The 16,271-nt window shown below is 38.2% G+C and overlaps 1 protein-coding gene across 1 annotated transcript in view; it reads left to right on the forward strand.

Moving 5' to 3' along the window:
* Window positions 1-16,271, forward strand: part of MYO3A (myosin IIIA) — a 231,609-nt gene that overhangs the window by 55,781 nt on the left and 159,557 nt on the right. Inside the window, exons 7-10 of the mRNA XM_032848954.1 lie at window positions 760-836; window positions 4,075-4,220; window positions 6,766-6,831; window positions 9,628-9,783. Coding sequence (XP_032704845.1) covers window positions 760-836; window positions 4,075-4,220; window positions 6,766-6,831; window positions 9,628-9,783 — 445 coding nt within the window. The remainder of the gene's footprint in view (window positions 1-759; window positions 837-4,074; window positions 4,221-6,765; window positions 6,832-9,627; window positions 9,784-16,271) is intronic.

Genomic DNA, 16,271 nt, shown 5'->3' on the forward strand with positions numbered 1-16,271 from the left:
AGGCCAGGCCTGCTGTCTGCATGAGGAGCAGGAATGTGAAATGTAAGAAGAGACTTTACTCCTAATCTTCTTAAAGGTCAATTGTGATTATATCTAACCAGGTGTAATTAGTGGGATGACATGATTGAAATTTTTGGTTTTACCTCTTCATTGTAGTCCTTCCTTCTATAATCTCTCTAAAGGAATAGAACTGATTGTATTTCCATTATTGGATTAAATAGATACCGTTAATTTAAAACTTCTAGACAGGTGTGATTTTTTTCCAATGTTTATCATGTGATGGAAAATAATTTTATTCACATTCACAAATCTACTATATGCATACCACCATAGAAAAAGTTTCAAACTCACCTGAATTTTGTAGTAGGCAAAGGGAGGAGGAGAGAGGGGAGGAATCTTATCATTCAAATAACAATTACATGCCAAACTACATAATATAGACAGGTAGTTAAAAATATAGGAGGTCAAAAAATAAAGGTTAGTATGATCAGGACCAGCTGTCAGCATAGAAGAATAAAACTTGACATGGGGCTTTAATGATAGAGATGTTGGATATGAGAAACAGAAAATTAGAGGACCATTCTGTATTTTGGCGATGAGGAAATCCTGACTTAGAATACTTTAATATGAAGTTCAAGTCCCATGGCAAATTTAAAGGAACAGAATTTTAATGGTAGTTTGTAAGGAAATATACTGCCGTTGGAGTCTCTTTGCCTGAGTAATTAATGCAAGAATTGAAGTCTTGTGTCTTTCTTTCAGGTGTGTCTGCACAGCTCACCAGCACTCGGCACCGTCGGAACACCTCCGTAGGAACGCCATTTTGGATGGCTCCTGAGGTCAGATAGTTTTGAGAGGGACAGATGTAATATTTGATCTTTTCTGACCTGCCTTTCCATGCATACTCTATCTCCATATGTGTTTTGGAAGGTACTAGAAGAAAACGTCAGTTATTTTTATGTAAGGTTTTTGCGTGTGTGAGAAGGAACATGGGAGGTGCTCAGTAAATGGACTATGAATGAACATGAATAAATGAAGGAGTGAATGAATGAATCAGATGAGGTAAAGAGAAACTGCTTGCAGCCTTAATTTTTTAAATTAAATTTGATTTTAATTGCTTAACATGCATCCGTATTATTAATCTTATAGTAGAAATATTAGGAAAATCCCTAGCCTTGAAGATCAGATTTGTGGTGACTAACCTGTATCACAGGTTCCTACATTGGGCCTGTCTTGCTTGGGGGCAACATTGAACTTAAATAGACTCTTTTCAAACCGTTACCTTTGGGAAGTTGTGGATGAACTGCCAAAATTCCTGAGGGAAAAAGTTTTCTAGAGTCCCATCTTCCCTCCACAGCCACTCTTAATGCCTTTAATCTTTTTAATGATGTTTATCCATAAAGAACACTTATGTTTGAAAGCTCTCTCTTCAACCTCTGGGAAATGTTCTGCTATTTATTTACCATTTTCCAGGGAGTCAAGGGCGGGAAGTGGTTCAAATGCTACATTAATATTGCAAAGCCTTAGAATGAAATGTGTTTGGGGATTAAACCCTTGTGTGCTGTTTCTATTTTAATATTAATTCAATTAGTACTTGCAAAAAAGTGAAATGTAAATGGAACATAAAACATGAGAAAGGATACATTATCTTTAGAATTTTAAAAATTCCAGTGAATTCAAAAGCTTTTTTTTAAGATTTTGTTTATTTGACACAGAGAGAGAGAGAGAGCAGCACACACAGGGGAATGGCAGGCAGAGGGAGAGAGAGAAGCAGACTCCTCACTGAGCAGGGAGCCCTGTACAGGGCTCAATCCCGGGCGGGACCCTGAGATCATGACCTGAGCCAAATGAAGGCAGACACTTAACCAACTGAGCCAGCCAGGTACCCTGGATTCAAAACAGGATGTACACCTTGGAATAGAAATAGGAAGTGTGGTCATATAGAGAAAACCAAAATTGAGTAAGAGAATGTTAAGCGAGAGTTTCTTCAGTTTGTTCTGATATATTAGTAGTATTTTAAAAGCTTATGAAAAAAATTTTAAAATTGGAAATTAATAAAATATAGGGTTAATATTAAACAGTGCAGCTTATTTATGTATTTTAGTAATATAGAAAAACAATAATATAAATACTATACTATGTAATAATTATGTTATTACTTGATTAATATTAAATAGTTAATAACCTAGCTTTGTATTTTCCATGTTATAGTAACAAAGCCATTGTTAGGTATTTAAGTTTTCTTCTAGTTAAAAAAGCAATTTTGATTAGTGGATCTTGGAACCACTGTCTAAGTAAGAGAAAATATTTTGATCGATCTAAAATTTAATTACCAGAGTATTAAATGAGTTAATAATTAAAATTGACACTTCTTAATATGCAATTACGGGACTGTTGTTTTACTGATAAGTCATTATTTGTTACTAGTAAAACTCCAATAGCACAAACACAGTTTGAAAGTTCTTTTCTGCTTAACCAGTGGTTGTTACCTAAAAGAGAAAGGTTCACTGTGGGGTTTTTTTTAAGATTTTATTTATTTATTTGACAGAGAGAGATCACAAGTAGGCAGAGGGGCAGGCAGAGAGAGAGGGGGGAAGCAGGCTCCCTGCTGAGTAGACAGCCCAATGCAGGGACCCTGAGATCATGACCTGAGCCGAAAACAGAGGCTTTAACCCACTGAGCCACCCAAGTGCCCTCACTGTGATCTTTTCAAGCTGTCGTGTAAATATGTGCATGTTCCAGATTTTATGCATATTGTACTTATTTTTCTGTAATAAACATTTCCCAAATTATGAATGATTGGCAGTATTTCAATAAATTTCCACTTACCTAGAATTGTTGATGTATATATATTTTGAATAACCAGCTCTCTAACTCGTGAAGTCATGGGTTATACACCAGCTCTATGTTATTAATGACCAATCTCATAGAATTAGAAAGCAGCAAAGTAAATAAAATTTAATATATTCTCCATAACTAATGGCATAGAATTATTTCAGTGTTTTTAGGGCCTCAGAGGCAATATTGTTCATTTATCAGTTGAACAGTGGAATTCTCTACTGACATTTTTAAATTAAATTCTAGTTCAGAGGAAGCATTTGCTGGTTACATAAAGCCATCCTTCCCAGACTGGGGTCCGTGTGTGTTTCAGGATGAAAGAGACTAGGGAAAGAGTAACCGTGGTAGGTGACCCTTCATTTTTACAAGCCACGATACTTTGCCAAGAAAAAGGGGATAGTATTTACAGTAACCCTAGGAAAGTATAAGCTAAGGATTTTTTAGGCATATTGGAGCAAAAATTCACCCAAGCCTTTGGTGAGCTATTCCTAGACCACATATATGATGTCAAAAAATAACAACACAACAACAAAAAAAGTTGGTGGGGCAAAATACATTTTTATACTAAGGAAGACCAAGAGACCCAAAAGAAGAGAAAATTCATCTGAATGTGTTTTTTATTTTAAACAGCTTTTTAGAGATATAATTCATCTACCATAGAATTAACTCATTTGATATGTACAGTTTAATGATTGTTAACTGTATGTTCACAGGGTTGTGCAACCATCATCACAGTCTAATTTTAGAGCATTTTCTTTCCCCCTAAAAGAAACCCCTTACTCATTAGCAGTCACTCCTCATTTCCTCCCAAGCTGTCCTATGCTACACAACCACTAATGTGCTTTTTGTCTATGGAATTCCCTCTTCTGGACGTGTCATGTGAATGGAATCATAACAGTATGTGGCCTTTGTGTCTGGCTTCTTTCTCTTCGTGTTTACACATGTTGTAGCATACATCAATGGTCCGTTCCTTTTGATGGCTGAATAATATTCCATTGTATGTATGCACAGTATTTTGTTTACCCACCACCAGTTGATGGACATTTGGCTTGTTTTCACTTTGGGGCTATTAGGACTAAAACTTGTAAATATTTGTCACATGAATTTTTAATATAAAACTTGGGACTTTCGTGCTTACTTTTGCTACAGTGTTTGCTAAAATCACAAACTTCACCCTGGTTTGTTTTTGGTTTTGTTTTTATTTATTTATTTATTTACTTATTTTGCATTTTCTGCTAGGTGATTGCATGTGAACAGCAATTGGATACCACTTATGATGCCAGGTGTGACACCTGGTCCCTGGGGATCACGGCCATCGAGCTAGGGGATGGAGAGCCTCCGCTAGCCAACCTGCATCCCATGAGAGCGCTCTTCAAAATTCCAAGGTCAGAGGACTAACATGGGGGGTACGGTGTCTGTAGCCCATCTTTCTCCCTTCAGCTGGTGCTCATCAGGGAAATAGTCAATGTATTTTAGCAAAGTGGGAGCACAGTGGCCTGGGATATCTTCTGCCTCTTCTGAAACACTGTATGTACTCAGTGGTTTCATTTCCCTGATCTAAGTAAGAGCTTTCTCTAGGTACTTGGTGTGTCTTCCTTTTGCAGGGATTTGAGCTCTGAGAGCAGCAGTTCCTCCCACTCTTTATCTACTCCCAAATTTGTCAGTAAAGCCCGGGGCCACCATAGGTGCCACAGTGATTGACTTTGCTTTGCTCTATCAATCCAGTGATTTTTTTTTTTTTTTTACTACTTGCTAAGACTTCTCTTTGGAGGTTTAAAATGATATCATTAATAAAATGATACACAAAATTTACTGATACAATAGCAAAGACTTTAAATATGTTAATATTTGAATGTATTCACATAAAACAGTAAACTTAGAATAATCCCTTTGGAGTCATGAAAGCACTTTCCTCTCTGTGTAGACCTTTCCCTTCGGTGGATATATTGATAAACGTTCCTGTGTCTATCCTATTATTAATTAAATATTATTTTATATATGTTTTGGTTAGTTCCTAGACATTTCAGAACACTGACTTGAAAAGACTGCCTATTTTTATGATATAGGTGTTCCCTTTTGAGGACTGTCTTAAAGATTATGCCTGGTACTGTAGTCCCAGTAGAATGCACACCCAGGGCAGTGGTAAGGTGATAAGTTACATACTTTTTTCAAACAAATTTTGTCATCTTAATGCCTATAGCACTTGGGACCATATATTCAAAGCCCTGGGGAACAGTTCTCCAGTTCTAAAGAAATAATGCCAATATGTTCCATTCATGTTGAAAGGGGTCTATTTGGAATATTTGGCACGTATTTAAATCAGTAGAAGACCAAAGATTTTTGAATGTTATTTTTCACTTTATCTTTGAACTTCCTTTCTGATACCTATGTTCTAAATTATCATGACTTTATCATCCTTTACATTAACAATTTCTAAGTAAATCTCAGGTCTAGTTATTTGTAAAATATGCTGTTTGGTTGGTAAGTGGGGAAATAAGATTACAAAAAAGAATAGAAAACCTATGCCAAGTCTAAGACATTTCATTAAATATGAGGAAAACAGAAAAAATATATACATTTCCTAACTCTTAGTGTTGGCATGAAGCACTACACTTCCTGAGCCCTTTTATTTATGGTTTAAACTACCAGAGTTAGCTGGATGCAGTGATTCTTGGTGATAACCCTGGATGGACAAGGGATGACAACACTGATGTTTCGTGTACCTGAGAGCAAGGTGCTTCTGGAAATTGCATCCTCTTACTTACTTCCTCCTACTTCTGCCACCATTATATCTCTAGCATGAAGGTCTTAGAACATGAGCTATAGAAATAATGAGGAAAAAAAAAATAAGGGCTCTGAAAAGCTACCCCGTTCTGAATGTTCTAAAATCATCAAAACTTTGTTGTACTCCAAGCAAACCAATAAATCTTGGGAGATTTTCAGGAGGACAAGAAGCAAAGCAAGATTCTTGGGGAAGAGAATGACTTCTTTTAATGTGCAAATCAGCAATCTTCGGATAGTCCTAAGACTTGTACAATGAGCTCGAGGCATGATCTAGGGTAGATGAGTGGCTGCACTTTTCTTTAATGAGCCTGTATAAACTGTACACTAATTTCATTATAAGCTATTTAAGGAGTAATGCAGAACTGAAGACAAAGTGTTTCCATCCCACTAATGAAAACAAAGAGCTGTTAGGATTAGTGGAAAGCAGTATTTCAGCGAATTCAGCCATCATGGTTGATCGGTGCTGCTTGATGACGGAGTTAGATCAGCCTCATTTTCAAGGGATGTGCCTTTGTATTCATGAACATGCCAAAGAAGAACAAGATTTGTTTGGCCTTTAACTAAAGGCAACTAATAAAATATTTTAAGTGGCATTCAGAGCTTTCCAGCTAATCATATTTTCCAGTTCCTTACTTCCATAACCTTGTTTCCAGCAGCAACAGAACAACTCCTACTAAAGGCATTCTACTCTGCTCTTGTCTGCTGCGGTGTCCCTTGTACTCTGAAAGATCCACCTTTCAGGTCACCTCTGTGTACCCTGGCTATTCCTCAGAGACTTCTGCAGGACTCAAGTTAAAAAAAATAATAAAAATTTTAAAATTCCCCAGTATTCGCTGTTTCTATTTTGCCAAGTTTAGATGTTTCCTCCTAGGGCACTCAGGTAAAAGGAAAAAGATTCCTTAAAAGAAAAAAATGATCAGAAAAATTGGGTCATATATTAAGTGCTATCTGAGAAACAAGGAAGCTGTCATTTTATATGAAGAATGCTTAATAACTAATCATCTGTCTTTGAATCAGAAAATTGTGGTCATGCTTGATTATGCCTGGAAGAACCCCCAATCTCACTCATGCTCTAGTCTGTTCAGCTCTGACTCTGTACCGACTGACCAATGTGCGCAATCCAACCTTGGTTCTTATTTTTTCTAGGAATCCACCCCCCAAACTAAGGCAGCCTGAGATATGGTCAGCAGAATTCAATGACTTCATTAGCAAGTGAGTAACAACAGAGCCTTTTTTTAAAAAACCAAGAGACACCATCCTGCTAGAACTTGGAAATGTGCCTTTTACAACACTTCTGAATCTCTTCCTTATTTCTTATCTATTGAACAGCCCCAGAGGGTGTCCACTATTGTCTACAAAACCAGCATTTGTACTGTCTTCTGAGTGTTTGGTGAATCCATTATTGCTCAAATAATGATCTTAGGGTCATGTTCATGTGCTTAAAGATAGCTATGCCTCTGAGGTTGCTTCATGGTCCATAAACACATCCTTCCATCTACCTGCTTTTTGCAAGTCACACCCTCCCATCTCCCACCTACTCACCCACTGTTGGTTCAGTCCACTATTTTTAACCCTTTATTTATCTGCATCACTCATTCCCTTCACAGTTGGAATTTTCACTGCAGTCACTGAATCAGATAATTGTTTGATAAAATGCTTATTATTTGAAATTCAGTGGACATTTTAATTTGACAAATATTTAGCACAAGGGCAGTGCCTCTGGGCAATCGACTGGAAGATATGAGTCAACAGTTTCTGAATATCTGCCCCACAAACCTCTTATCACAATTTTATTATGTCCTCACCATAAACAACAATAATATTGATAAATAAGGTAAAGGATGACTCCAAGTTGTAAATGGGAGACAGGGGACATTAAGATTACATGTGTCAGGGCATCTAGGTGGCTCAGTTGGTTAAGTGTCTCTTTGGCTCAGGTCATGATCCCAGGACCCTGGGATCGAGCCCCAGGTTGGGCTCCCTGCTTAGCAGGGAGTCTGCTTCTCTCTCTGCTGTTCCCCCTGCTCATGCTCTCTGTCTCTCAAATAAATAAATAAATTCCCCCCCCCGCCCAAAAAAAAAGATTATGTGTGTCGGACACCACTCAGAAAATGTAGAAAGGGCAAAGAAAGTGGAGGACCCAGTCATACCCATACTAGAGTCATTGGTGTTTCTACGAAGAGTATCTGCTTATTCCCTTATTCCTGTAAAGACAAAAGGCTTAGAGTTAAGGGGTATGAAAACCTGGGGACTGATAGTCAAATTTTGTTCCCCAGTTTTCACATGAGCATCTGTTATTGGGTACGGACCGTGCAGTACAGAAGATTTGATGAAGTGTAGTCAGACCTTACATATCTTCTGGGAGAAATCACTGAGAACTTTGAAGGGCTCCAACAATTTGTAATTGTGCCCCATGTTTGCGGTCCTTCCACAGAGATCCTCAGTGGAACTTGTGGCTTTGACGCACTTCACACGCCCCCCCCACCACCACCGCCGCAGGAAACATTTCCCAACTTCCTCCCAGCAGCTAGTTAGCATTCTTCCCTGTGTGCTCTCGCTGTGTTTTGTTCCTCTTCCATGAGGAACAGCTGTTTGGAAGCCTCTCTTCCCAGACAGGAACTTCAGGGGACTGAATATGCCTTACTTGTCCCTGTAACGTCCTGCATAGTGCCTGGTACATACCAGCTCTTTGATACACTTTTACTTGGAGAAAAGAGTCGCATATGTGACTATACTCAATCCATTGACCAAGAGCTCCAGATGTCAGGAAAGGATGCATTCTGTTAAACTAAATGATCACGAAGAGCACTTAGTCATAATGCTCAGATATCATCATCCTGGTTCCTTAGTGTATTTTACCATCCTTGGGAAATATGTTACTGGTTAAGCCCAGGAAAGTAAATGGCCAAATCATCAACCCAGGAGGAGTGACAGTACAGATTAGAAATGCCACGACCCAAGTCAAGGCATGGCTCCTTCTTCCTCTTTCTTTTTTTTTTTTTCTATGTCACCAAGTGCCAGCCCAGCATTGATCAGTTGTCTCACAAGCCCAGATCCTCTGAATCCCAGGGTGGGAAGGGTACTGGAGGTTGACACAGTCCAAGCCATATCCGTGGCATAAATCCTTCCCAAGCATGTGCACTGAGTGGCCATCCCATCAGGATGTCCTCATCCCTAATCAAGGTGATCCTATCCCATGCAGCCCATTGTAACTTTGAGAAGCCTAACTGTTGAAAAGTTCTTCCATATGCTGCCCTCAAATCTCTTTCTCTCATAATTCCACAGATCGATCCTGGGTTCTTTGTCTCTTGTGACCACTGAAAACTAGTCGAATCTTCAAATATCTTCCAGATATTTGAAGACAGCTGTCATGGCTGATTCAATGTCCTACTTGTTCAACTGTCCCTCCTGTGATGTTGTTTCAAGTGTCCTCACTAACTTTATCCTTTCTCATGCTACAATCTAGACCCCCAAAGATGTGCACCGATGTGGAATTTAAACATCCCCAGCACATTAGTTTAGCAGTTTTATCACGTAGAAAAGAAATAGATCAACCGAGAAGCCTTTAAAAGCATTAGGGGAGGGAAATGGAAAAGTTTGTTTTAATTTTAGATAAGTTTTCAAACTGTAATGACTTCAATCCTTAATTCTTTAGCTGCTGGCTTGTAAAGGGGCCTTCAGGGGAGATTGTGTTTCCTCACCTCTATGCCAGCATGCTTGCACAAGGGGGCCGTGTTTAGTCAGCAGCTGGGAAGGCTACGTGGCCTTGCTCTCAGACGTGTCCTTGTTCACAAACATGCGTTCCGCCATATTGCAGGTTAACATGCTTTGAGACATGCCTCTCAGGATGAACACTGTGAGGAGCGTTGCTCTCTTGTGTTACACTAGTTGTTAGGAGTATGAATAATAACGTCAAAACTTGAACTTATCTAGTAATTACATCTTTCTTTCCTTCTCTCTTGCTCTCTCTCTCTCTCTCTTTTTTTTTTTTTTTTTTGGCCAGTGCAGGTGCTTGACTAAAGATTATGAAAAGCGCCCAACAGTGTCAGATCTTTTACAGCATAAATTCATTACTCAAATCGAGGGCAAAAACGTGATGTTGCAAAAACAGCTCATGGAATTCATCGGCATTCATCAAGGCATGGGAGGCACAGAAAAGGCCAGGTAATCGAATAACATCTTCATTCACAAAGTCCAAACATCACCTAATAACACTGCACAGTTTTATAATGCGATAGTGCTGAAGGTTAAAAAAAAAGAACTCATTTAAATTAGTGCACTGTGGGTTCTGAGATAAGGGGATATTTGCATGAAAAGTGAATTCATGTGGTGAGTTGCATCCCGATATTGGTAACGTTGCTTGCAGCATTTTCTAAACAACTTTATCAGAATAAAGAACGTAAACTTTAGTAGATGATTAGTGTTGGCATACATTTTCTTGTGTTTTCTGATCTTCCATAAAGTTAAGGTATCTTATATTTGGGACTTAAAAAGAGACATAAACCTGAAAAGACTTTCTGGTAAGTATTATTTCTTGGTATCATTTTTTTCTGGTTGAACTCTATTCAGAAATATTTTAAATATCATTACTCCTACTTCCTATTTGGGTTTCTAATAATCTACTATGTATAGTTTATGTAATATTGAATATGCCTTTTACTTATTATAGATAGTATATATGTTTATGTCAGGGAACTAAGAAGATACAGAGAAGTATACAACAAAATGAATCAAGTATATCATTTTAATCTATAACCTTCTAGTATCTTATGAATGGATATATGTTTTTTAAAAATTAGAATACTATTTATATGTGTCCTGGAACCTGCTTTTTTTTCCCCTTGGTAATCCCCATCACCTATTTCACCCATCCCCCATACTGTCTCCCGTCTGACAACCACCAGTTTGTTCTCTGTATTTATGAGACTGTTTGGGGATTTTTGTTTGTTTGTTTTGTTTTTTAGATTCCACATATAAGTGAAATGAGACAATATTTGTCTTTCTCTGTTGGATTGTTTTACTTAGCATATACCCTCTAGGTCCATCCATGTTTTTCAAATGGCAAGATCTCATTCCTTTTATAGTTGAGTAATATTCCATTATATAGTTATACTAAATCTTCTTTACCCGTTCACCTTTCCATAGACAGTAGGGTTGCTTCCATATCTTGACTATTGTAAATGATGGCACAGTGAACACATGGGTGCATATATCTTTTCAAATTAGTTTTTCATTTTATTTGGGTAAATAGCTATTAGTGGAATTACTGGATTGTATGGTATTGCTATTTTAAATTTTTTGAGGAATCTCCATACTGTTTTGCAGAGTAACTACACCAGTTTCCATTCTCACCAACAGTGTGTGAACAGTCCCTTTTTTCCACATCCTCACCAACACATTATTTCTTGTCTTTTTGATACTAGCCATTCTGACGGGTATGAGGTGATATCTCATTGTGGTTTTGATTTGCATTTCCCTGATGGTTAGGGATCTTGAACATCTTTTCATGTCTGTTGGTCATCTGTATATCTTTGGGAAAATGTCTATTCATGTCTTCTTCCATTTTTAATCAGATTATTTGTTAATGTTGGGTTGTAAAAGTTCTTTATATATTTTGGATATTAAATCCCTTATTGGATATATCATTTGCATATATCTTTTCCCATTCAGTAGGTTGCTTTTTCATTTTGTTAGTGGTCTCCTTTGTTGTGCAAAAGGTTTTTATTTTGATGTAGTCCTGACAATTTATTTCTGCTTTTGTTTTCCTTGCCTGAAGAAACATGTCCATAAATAATGTGGCTAAGGCCAATGTCCAGGCCAATGTCCAAACCAATGTCCAAGAGAATACTGCCTGTGTTATCTTTTAGTTTTATGGTTTCAGGTCTCACATTTAGGTCTTTAATCCATCTTGACTTTATTTTTGTGTAAGAAAGTAGTCCAGTTTCATTTTTTTACACGTAGCTGCCCAAGTTTCCCAATACCATCGAAGAAACTGTCTTTATCCCATTGTATATTCTTGCCTCCTTTTTCATAGATTAATTGACCAGAGTAGGTTTATTTCTGGGCTCTCTATCCTCTTCCATTGATCTATGTGTTGGAGCCTGCTTTTTTCCACTGAAGAGTGAATAGCCATGTCATTAAATCCATGTCATTCATATTATTCTATGACAGATTTTTTAAATACTGCCAGCATTACCTTGTATGACTTTTTAATGATTGATTTAAATAATCCCCTATTATTAGATATTTAGATTGTTACTAATTGTTTCTATCTCTGATAAGTAACTTTGTAATGAACAGAGTTGCACATGAATCCCTTATTATTCTTTTCTTAAGATAAGTTCCTAGACACAGTGCTAAGTCAAAGGGTAGCCTTTTGTAGTTTCAGTTTATTCTTGAGAATTCTATTAGTTTCATTTAAGGAGCATATCATTATTTAAGGGCTAAGTGAGGAGAAGTAAGTGGAAAATGGTGCATGGGGGCGCCTGGGTGGCTCAGTGGGTTAAGCCTCTGCTTTTGGCTCGGGTCATGATCCTAGGGTTCTGGGATCAAGCCCCACATCAGGCTCTCTGCTCAGCAGGGAGCCTGCTTCCTCCTCTCTCTCTGCCTGCCTCTCTGCCTACTTGTGATCTCTGTCTGTCAAATAAATAAATAAAGTCTTTAAAAAAAAAAAAAAGAAAATGGTGCATGACTTAAAAGGTGATTCTATTTGAGTTCCTGTCAGGGGTCACATGTTTCATTCCTATTTGTTTAATGCCTAACTGTGTGCCAGACATTGTTAGGACTTTATATTATCTCATGTGATTTTGTAACATCCCTGATATAGGACACTCCATTTTCACAGCTGAGAAGAACCAAAGTTTACAGAGGCTAATTAACTTCTACAAGGCAACATAGGCAATGAATGACCTAGCAGGAATTCAGATCCTGGTACCTAAACCCAGGCTTTATTCACATGAGTAAACAGAGTAATGATAGTAGACATCTCTGGAGGTTAGGCCTTGCCTATATGAGTTTACAGCCTTGCTAGAGAAACAGAACTCATATACCTGTAGTGAGGAAACATTACATTGTGAGTGGAATGAATTACAGAGAAGAAGGAAGGAGGCATGTAGTTTACAGTGAGGAGATGGCCCTGGGCTCACACATGTCCTTCCTTCCTTCTTTTTGTGACTGTAGTTCACAAAATGTGACTGTAGTCAGCCACAATCCCACACTTCCCAGAGCAAGTGGACAAACAACAAGCAAACAAACAAAATGAACAGAAATTGAAGTGTACCAGCATCATGCTGGGTACTCAAGAACTATGGAAAATTTGAGATTTTACCTTACTTGCAAGCTAATAAGTTGACCTGCCAGTTACAAGCATATTGGCAGAAGATATGACACTCCAGGATCAGAGACAAAGGACCTTACTATTCTTGTTAAGCCAGGAACATAAGTTTTATATTCATGATGGTTATTCTTGTCCCACAAATCCTAGTGCTGATCTGGAATGACCTAAATAGATTGGTGTATACAGTGGGTTTGCCAGATAGTGTAGGGACCCTGACCTTGGGAAACTCTAATCTTTGAAAAGGGAAGGGCTAGTGAACCTGCCCAAACTTTGTCCTGGAGCAGACATTATCTTTACTATTTTGTTAAGCAAACAACTTCCATCTGTCATGGAGAGAGACACTATCTCTAATTTCCACCATTTGCTATACAAGCATTCTTGGAAATACAGTCTGGAAACAAAGCTAATATAAGACATGCAGAAACGGGAGAGACCCATGGATAATTGTCTCCCAGCATTCAAACATTGTAAGAATGGTTGAATTAAACAATATTTAGATTCTAAGTCTGTTGCTCTAAGTTCCAGAGATAAAAACAAAGAAAAAAATTATTGAAAACAACTCTACATTGGGCACCACATTAGATTCAACCCTTGTGTTTGAGTCACAAAATTGATTCTTGTTTATCTTGTTAAGAATTCAGAATATGTCTTCAATGTGAGAACTTCTGTTTCACTAAAAATTGTGGAAAATTTTCAGTCATTATTCCGTTAAATGTTGATCTTCTCTTATTCTTTTTATTTTCTAAGAGATAAATAATGCAATGTCCCAATATACCTTATGTGTCTTATGCTTTCTCCTTTATGTTTGTCTTTTCTTTATCAATCCTCTGCTGTATTTTGGATGATTTCTTCAAAATTGTTTCTCAATTCACTAATCCTTAGAATAGGACTAGTCTAGAGTTACCCTGTAAACTTTTTTTTCAGGCTGATATTTCTGTCAACAGCTGTATTTTTCATTTCTACAGTTTCTTACTTTTTGTAAACGTTCCTTATTCATTTCTGTCTTTATATCTGGCTGTTCATATCTGGCTAATTTATTTTGTGTGTGTGTGAATGTAATTCTTTTCTTTTTCTCTATAGACTCTTTAACAGTCATTTTTTGATTTATATTCCAACCAGGGTGAATTGTCCTGATTATTGAGTTTATTTTCTTCCTTAATATTTGGTGTCCTTCTGGGGTTTAGAATTTTGATTTGCTCTCCTGCCTGGAACCCGGGGCGGGGGGCGGTTTGCTCTGCTTTTTCTTTTCTTCTGCATTCTTTTCTCCTATTTTGAAAGTTTTGCCTTAGCCGTAATATGGCCTCAGGAGTCTTTCTGCTCAGTAACACTTTGAGGATATTGCAGATCTGGTCATGGAAACAGTAGGAAGTAGACCCAGTGTATGCTTGGTCTTGCCATCACAGGTACTTGGGTCCAAAAAAGAAAGAAGATGCAGAATTTTTTCAGTGTTCTCTTTCAGGTAAGAGACAACCCTTCCCACATTCAGCTCCCAGCCTAGCTCAGGGCCTTCACTGTGAGTGGGGTGTTTCATTGCCTTTACTGTCCTGGCCTTTTCTGCCTTTTTCTAGTCCTGGACTTTGTGTCAGCCTGTGGTTTCTGCCCTCCTTTCCAGGGTGTATCTGACTTTTTAGGTCCACTGTCATGCTCATCTTGTTTTGGAGAAGGTCTTTGTCGTTTTAATTCAACCTAAAAAATATTTTAAAAAATATTTTATCTTTCACAAGTGTATATTTGGAGGGGGTGAGAGTAGAGTTTGGATCACTAATGTACAACACACTTTTGGCCACAGAACTTAGTCTGAGGTCGTAGGAGGAGGAAGTATTTTCCTGCTCTCAGCATTTTTATACTAGTTCCAAAGTGTGAACATATTCAGGCAAAAGAAGAGACACTGCAGGGAGCAACTTGCAACACCTTGGGAAAAAGTAGTCTTCAAAATCAGGCAGAATTATTTGATTTGGTATAGTTCCCAGCACTGGTAAAGTTGATCCAAAATCTGACTGTACTAAATCAACATGGCTAACTCAAAGCTGACATTTTTTTGTATGTGATATGGACATTTTGAAATTGGGTTGATATATATATTTGGCTGGATAATTTTTTTTTAAAAATCCTAATTTGGTTTTAAAGAAGACTGTCCTATGATAAATTGAATACAAACTGAGTACTTTAAATTTCCCAATAACGGCCAGGGGCAATGTTAGCAGGCACTGTGGGATGGATACAAGAACTTTCTTTTTTGAGTCAAGGCCTGAATATAACAAGTCACTCGCATAACTTACTCAACTAGTCTGAGGAATTGAGATGCATAGAAGCCGCAGTTGCTTCCATGACTAACTCTCAAACCATAGAAATGCATTTTCACAGGAGTTAAATTGACAGTGTTACAATGCAGACTGAATCAGTGAGAACTTTTAATTGTAAAATATTTTTTTTTAAGATTTTATTTATTTAGTTGACAGAGATCACAAGCAGGCAGAGAGAGAGGAGGAAGCAGGCTCCCTGCTGAGCAGAGAGCCCGATGCCGGGCTCGATCCCAGGACCCTGAGATCATGACCTGAGCCAAAGGCAGAGGCTTAACCTACTGAGCCACCCAGGCGCCCCAATTGTAAAATATTTTAAAAGAAAAGTTTGGCTTGGGCACCGGGGAGGCTCAGTCGGAGAAGCGTCTGCCTTCAGCTCAGGTCATGATCCCAGGGTCCTGGTATCGAGTCCCACATCGGGCTCCCTGCTGCACAGGTCCTCGGCTTCTCCCTCTGCCCCTCCTCCTACTCATTCTCTCAATTCTCCCTCTCTCAAATGAAAAATAAATAAAATCTTTAAAAAGGAAAAGTTTGCTCTTGAATCCAGTATTGTATTCAGTTGCCTGATTTCATGGGAATAGATAAAGTCATTTGTAATTGAAATGTACTATTAAGCTTTCTTGACTAAAAACAATCCAGCCCAATTTAAGAAGAAAAGCAATTGAGGGAAAAATGCTGGCTGGCTCAGAGAATTGAGAGGAAGGCAGAGTGCCAGGCTTACGCCTGAAGCAAAGGAAGCCTCAAATAGCCTCCCTCAAGAGCTGCTTCTAAGAAGCCACCACTGACACCCACCCTCTCTGCTCCAAGTCCTACAGCAACACTGCTTTCTGAAATGCCACAACCACCTCAAATATTTGTAAACTGACCTTGAGCTTTGTCACTCCCTCAAGACTCTAAGTTCCATACAAGACCATCTGGTTCCCATTCTTAGGTCACAAATCCATGTTGTAGGTGAAGAAAATGCAGTGAGAAGCCCTTGCTTCTCCCTTACTTCTGGTATCTGTATGAGGCAGAAT

This window comes from Lontra canadensis, unplaced genomic scaffold (assembly GCF_010015895.1).
Source record: "Lontra canadensis isolate GAN:19392208 unplaced genomic scaffold, GSC_riverotter_1.0 scaffold215, whole genome shotgun sequence".
NCBI lineage: Eukaryota > Metazoa > Chordata > Mammalia > Carnivora > Mustelidae > Lontra > Lontra canadensis.